Source organism: Buceros rhinoceros, unplaced genomic scaffold (assembly GCF_000710305.1).
Source record: "Buceros rhinoceros silvestris isolate BGI_N320 unplaced genomic scaffold, ASM71030v1 scaffold5758, whole genome shotgun sequence".
Classification (NCBI taxonomy): domain Eukaryota; kingdom Metazoa; phylum Chordata; class Aves; order Bucerotiformes; family Bucerotidae; genus Buceros; species Buceros rhinoceros.
In genome coordinates this window covers 48,449-54,759 of record NW_010426214.1, presented here as the reverse complement: position 1 = coordinate 54,759, position 6,311 = coordinate 48,449, and the positions used below count along the sequence as shown (strand labels likewise).

Here is a 6,311-nt window from a genome sequence, read left to right as displayed (position 1 = left end):
TTGGGGCAGCCTGAGTGGCTCCGACACCTGCCTGCCCTCTGCCCTGTGCTGTGGGTCCTGGTCCCCTCCTGCCCTGGTTCCGGGTCTCTCTGGGCCCTTTGCACCGCTGGACAGTTAATACGACCCCGAATGAGCTGTGTCCTGCCAGCTGGGTGCGCAGGCACGGTTCAGCGCGTGCTGGACCGCCAGGGCTCGGTGCCAGGGCCATGGGCAGGGCTGGCAGGAGAAGGGGCGGTGGCAGGCAGCCCTCTCGATGTGCTGCGCCCCTGTTTGCCCTTCCCACAGGCAGCCTGACTCACCCCCGCGGTGGCACATGGGATGCAGCGCCGTGGCCACCAGACCACGAGCCTGAGCGGTACGAGCGCCGCTTTTCCATGTTGCTGAGCTGGCTGGATCAGGAAGCAGGTTCCGATGGAAACGGAGCATTTCCAGGATGAGTTTTAGCCCGAAGCAGCTGCAGAAGTGTTCAGGCCGGCAGAGGGACAGGGACTAGACCGGCCTTTCGGCAGCGTTCCGTGCCGGTGATGGTGTGAGGACACCGAGCGAGGGTCGGGGCAGCTCTGCAGCCCAACTCTTCGCCCCTGGCAGCACTCGCGCTCCTGAGCCGCTCCAACCCAAAACCACGTTCAGTTTTGCCAAGCTGGGTTTTGATGGTGCAGCCCTGGCTGCAGCAAGATTGCAGGAGGCACAAAACAGGGCAGGCAAGGCTGGACGCCCACCCAAGAGCAGCCTGAGACCCTCTCCCTTGGCTCAGCCAGCGAGAGGCACAGCCGCAAGGGAGAGAGGCTGTTTCAACCGCTGCCGCTCTAGCAAAGAGCGAAGCACGAGCACAGCCCTTTCTGCTGTTCCAAGTCTTGTTCTTCTCCAGGACTTGGAATTATCCACATCCCTTTTTTCCCCTGGTGGTTTGAAGGGGTTTTTTCAGAGCCTCAGCTTGTCTCTCCAGCCTTCGCTGCTGCTCTTCCCAGCCTCCGTGCTTTCTTTGGCTGTATTTCTCCTCCCAGAAACGTGAGTTTTCCAGGGACTAAGCTATGAGCCTGGTTTGTACAATCCCTTCAGCCTCCTGAGAAGTGACCTCCTCCGTGACTTGGGCCTCTGCTGGGAAATTCTTGTGCGTTTGTGTTGGCTTGAGTCAGGCTGGTCACCTGCAGACGCGCGCTGGCTGTGCCGATGCCCAGCATGCCCCGTGCTTCTCTGACCGTCCTTCTCCATCACTCACGCAACGTCGATGTCTCTTGTGACGCAGACTCCGGGTGTGCCTGTGGCACACCTCCTGCGGTGCTTTAAACGAAGCTGTCGTGCCTGGGGAGGCTCGGCTGGCTGTCCCGTCCCTCCCACAGAGACGCTGCTCCAACCCTTGCATGTTCGTTTGCTCTGCTGCAGGATTTTCCCCACTTTCCTCGCCAAAAGTGCCCCGAGACAGATCTCAGGGGCCTCTCCGTGGTATATTTTAGATTTGGAAAGTTGAGCCGGCTTTTATTCAGTGAATCCTGGAGTTCGGGGAGCTGTAGGGGAGGGAGTTTGATTAACTCTAGCTTGTTGATGGAGGCAGACAAGGAGAGTCTGCTCTAAGTAGGCTTCTTGTGGGGTTGTGACCCCCTTCCTTCCCCATCTTTCCACCAGCATCTCACTTATTTTTCCTTCCACACCCCCCTTTCCCTTTTCCATGACATTTCTGCAGTTGTTTTGTGGCTGCCAAGCTCTCAGGCAGTTCCATTCTCTGTTTGCAGATCTACATTGAGTTGGATTTGCGCTACCAGCCTCCAGATGGCTCAGCTGGGACCTGGGCTGAAGAGGACTTTGTCTGTCAGATGAAAGACAGGTATTGAAGTCCTGGCAGGACCAAATTTGCAGGCAGCTTGTTCAGCTGCTTTTGCCAGTGGCAGCCTTTGGGATGCGGTCCAGCCTCATTTACTCCCCACCTCTGGCTGATGCAGCTCTGCTCTGCAGCAGCAATAAATGAGCAGGACTCTGGAAAAGAAAATGCCTGTCTTCACAAAGAGCCCATGGCCGGACCAGCCTACTCACCCTGGGAGCCCTTTTGGACTCGAGAGCATTTCTGCAGCCTTCCTGCCTGATGGGACCAAGACTTTGGGGTTGCAAAGTTGCAGAGAGTGTGGCTTTGGGCTGTAGCAACCCCTGGCATCCTGCACCCTGGTGGTGCCCAAAGCCAGGGGAGACGCGGCTGTCTGGGAGGACAGGATGACAGGCAGCAGCAGGGTCCGGGGCGATGTCACTTCTGCAGTGCCCAGAGGCAAAGCAGCAGGCACACGGGGTGGACAGTGGGAAAACATGGCTTAGGAGGATGCTCGTGTCCCTGCCAGGAGCCGGGGCATGGCTATGGTGTGACTTACTGCATCCGTGAACAGCCACAACACACCTGTTCTTTCAGCAAAGCATCTCTTTTTCTTACAGTTCCGAGTTAATCATCTGCAATCCAGGATTTGAGGAGCAGGAGTAAGTAGCCCCGCTGCGGTGTGTGGGCTCGCCCGGCTGCGGTGTGTGGGCTCGCCCGGCTGCAGTGTGTCGGCTCAGCCGGCTGCAGTGGGTCAGCTCACCCCGCTGCAGTGTGTGGGATCAACCCGCTGCAGTGTGTGGGCTCACCCTCCTGGGCAGAGGGGGTGCACAACCCCCTCGTCAGGACTGACGTGGTGGGGACTTGCAGGGCAGCCGAGGAGCCGAGAGCGAGTGAACTGGACAGGAGAGCTGCGGCACTGGGCAGGAAGCTGGTGAAAGGCCTGGAGACTGATGAGGAAGAGGAAGAGGAGGAAGAAGATTTCTACGATGTGTCTGAGCTGGAGGTCTCGGGCATTGTTTTCAGCCCTGTGAAGAGGTATCTGTGGTGTGCTCTGCTCCCTTGTTCCTGCTGGGCCCTGGGGTGGGAGTGCCAGCTCGTGGGGGAACCCTGCATCTCCTGGCTATTCTGCTTCTGCAAAACGTCAGAAACCTTCGCTCTCCACATGGGCTCTGCTGGGGATTCGCTTGTTTCCAGGGCAAGGGGCTGTTATTTGCCAGGGTTTCCCTTGCTTCCCTGGGTGGGGGCTTGCTCAGGTCCATGCAGATGAAGAGATCTGCTCACCTGGGTTGTTTTTCTGTGCAGCCGCTCCAGACTTTGCTCCGCACGGGACCTCTTTGCCACCCCAACACCAGAGAGCTTCCAGGTACTGCAGCATTGGGTGCGTGGCCCTGCAGCTGTCTCTGGCCCTGCAGCTGCTCCGTCACTGCGGGCCTGGGCTTCTCCAATTGCCACGTACTCCAGCCAGGCCCCTGGCGTGAAGACACCGTCTTGCTTTGTGTGTCTTCCCTGGGCAAGGTGTGAGATTCCTTGAAGAGGTTGTATCCATGAGTGCTGGCTCCAGCATCATCCATCCCAGAGCAGCATTTCTCTCTGGGCCGTGTAGCACAGGAGAAGGGCAACAGCCTGACAGCCACGTGGGCCGCTGCAAAACACTGCCTGAGCAGCGCTTCGGGGAGCACCCAGGCGGGGCTGGTACCTGCCAGCTTCCCCTGGGCCCCAGGGACACCTGTGGGACGTGGCCGAGGGCGGAGGGCTGCTGCAGGATCTTCCTTGGAGATGCCGAGAGGCTGGTGTGAAGCTGCGGCTCTGGCTGATGCTCTGACATCAGGTTTATTTGAAACCCCCGTGAAGTTTGGAAATGGAGCTCAGCCCCATCTTTTGCCCGCTGGTTTCAGGGCAGTGTCCCAGCCTGGCTATGGTTTAAATCCTTCCCTGGTTCTAAGTAAAGGTGGACTCACGTTTGAGTCTCCCGCTTTTCAGGGCTGGGTCCTCACAACCAAGCAGGAAGCTTTTGTGGGGGTGGAATTTCCTGCCAACCTTTCCTTGAAGCTGTTATTCTTCACCTTAAACTGCCTGGCTGCTTGTCCTGAGAGCAAGTGTGAGAGCCCTGTGTCCCGTACCCGAGACTCATAACCAGCCGCAGTAGACGAGAAAGCCACGCTCCAGGCTTTGCCATGGTCCCTCTGAGCAGCATTCAGAGAAGTATTAACGGGAGGTACAAAGATGGTCCATGGACCCCACCACGTGGGACCAGTGGGTTTGCATCCCCTTGGCACTGGGAACTGAGCAGGGACAGTGCTGCAGGGGGCACAGTGCCACTGGGGAGGCTGCTCTTGTCAAAGGCGCTGGGGATTTATCGCTTCATTTCCTTGCTTGTCTGTAAGAAGCAAATATCTCAAAAAACTGTTTGGATTTGCCTTGGCCATCGCAGGTTCCAGCAGCTGTCCTCTTGCCTGCCCTGAGCGTCCAGCTCTGTGGCAAGAGGGTCCTGCACATTTGCATACTGGTGTTGCTGAAACAAGCTCAAGATGGGGCTGGAAATGAGAGTGCTGATCCGGAGGTTTTCTCCCATGTTTTCTCAGGTTGGAATTAATATCATTGAAGCACAGAAGCTGGTAGGGGTGAACATTAACCCCTTTGTGGTAGTCAAGGTTGGAGAGGAGAAGAGGCATACGGCAACGCAGAAGTCAACAAACTGCCCCTTCTACAATGAGGTGCATGATGTGGACGTGGGCTCTGTCCTTGCCCTGCCGGAGTCCCAGCTGACGGGGGCCATCCTTGCAGGGGGTGCTCCAGGTGCCGCTGCCCTCGGGCAGAGGTGCCTGTGGGACCAGATGGGGAGCCTGGGGGGCTCAGCCGTCATGCTTTTCTCTTGCAGTATTTTTTGTTCGAATTCCATGAGCCAAGGGACATTTTATTCCACAGACTCATCGAGATCTCAGTAAGTAGGATAAGTCCTCCTCCTTATCCTTCATCAGTAACTGGTACAGTTGCTTCAGCGTGTAGACGCTGGGAGTGATGGGCAGGGTGGGGAGGTACCAGCCAGAGGCATCTACCCTGCGGAGTGACCCAGGGACATTCCTGTGGCCACAATGGGCCAGAGCGCTGGCCCTGCTCTGAGCCAGCGCTGAGCAGTGCTGCCTTCCCACCTCCTTTGTGACGGGTGTTCTCTGCAGTGACTGAAGTAGGGGCAGTGTCTTGCCTGCTGCCTTGCTGCTCTGCTGTTTTGGGGGCGATTCCCTGCTGCCGCTTACCCTGGAGCCTCACCCTGCAGGTTGTGGAGGCCAACGAGTGGTGTGAGGCGATCTCAGCAGAGATTTGTGCTTGTAGGAAAGCCCAGAAGTTCCCTTGTCCAAAGCGCGGGGGCTTCCCCAAGGAGACAGGGGGCTTTTCTGCAGAGGGCTAAAACCAGCCAGCGCTTCCTTTGCCACAGACTCTCCAGCGCTTTCCCCGTGAGAGGCTGCACGTCCGTTCTGCTGGGCTGGGTTCAGCAAGCACCAAGCAAGGCTCAGGTTTTGTGAGAGACCCTAGTGTGGTGGGTGCATGGCTGTGCCCTGACGCAGCACTATATGGACACAGGACACCCTGCGGGAAAGCAGCTCAGCCCCCGCTCCAGTGCAGGGGCTTGGCTTGTCCTGGGCTGGCAGAAGCAGCTGAATTGGTTGTACATGAATTGTCCCAGGCTTGGCTGAGGGCTGTGGGCTGGTGGGCTTTGTGGGAATAGTTGGGCAGGAATGGGTTTGTCCCAGGGCTAGCTCCGCTGGGTCGATGTGTGTGAGGAGCTTGCACCCGCTGCCTGAGCTGTGTGTTGGAACGGGCATCTCTTGGCAGTCTCGTCCTCCTCAGTGATGTCTGGGTGTGTCAGCTGGCTGCCCACGTCTCCTGGTGCTCAGGGGGATTTGTGCTGTCCGCAGGTTTTTCACTCAAAGAACATACCTTTCCTGGGAACGTGCATAGGAACGTTCAAGATGGACGTTGTGACCGTGTACAGCCAGCCAGGTATGGCTGACTGCACCCCGCGCCTGCTCCTGACCCCGGCTTTGTCGGAGACTGATGTTTCCTTTGGGCTCTGCTGGGTCTGGTCAGGGCCCCGTCTTGACAGCACTTGGTTCACGTGAGGAGCAGCCCTTCCTTCTCCTCCCGGCTGTCTGGGGGCAGGTGTCACCTCCTGCTCCTTCAGAGGTGGGGTCAGGGCCATCTTTGTGCAGACGTGGTGGGATGTGAAACGGTAACCTGGGCTCTCCACAGGGACCTCCCTCCCTTTCCTCTCAGATCACAGGTTTTTCCAGAAGTGGGCCGTGATCAGTGACCCCACGGACACCCGGGCAGGCGTGAAAGGCTTTGTGAAGTGCAACATCTCCGTCACTGCACGCGGGGATGTTGTGGGCTCCCTTCCCACCTCCTCCAGCAGCCGGGCTGAGGACATTGAAAGGTAGGCACACTGTGATCTTGCTTGGCCCTGGGGAATACAGTCGTGCCCCTCTTCAAACTACCTTTTTTTCTGCCCCGTTTT

The 6,311-nt window shown here is 58.0% G+C and overlaps 1 protein-coding gene across 1 annotated transcript in view; it reads left to right on the top strand.

The window, feature by feature from the left end:
* Positions 1–1,730: 1,730 nt before the first annotated feature.
* Positions 1,731–6,311, top strand: part of LOC104498080 (fer-1-like protein 4) — a gene marked incomplete at its 5' end in the record, with an annotated part of 35,040 nt that continues 30,459 nt past the window's right edge. The window contains 8 exons of the mRNA XM_010141416.1: positions 1,731–1,822; positions 2,416–2,457; positions 2,666–2,833; positions 3,101–3,161; positions 4,381–4,512; positions 4,677–4,739; positions 5,713–5,797; positions 6,071–6,230. Coding sequence (XP_010139718.1) covers positions 1,731–1,822; positions 2,416–2,457; positions 2,666–2,833; positions 3,101–3,161; positions 4,381–4,512; positions 4,677–4,739; positions 5,713–5,797; positions 6,071–6,230 — 803 coding nt within the window. The remainder of the gene's footprint in view (positions 1,823–2,415; positions 2,458–2,665; positions 2,834–3,100; positions 3,162–4,380; positions 4,513–4,676; positions 4,740–5,712; positions 5,798–6,070; positions 6,231–6,311) is intronic.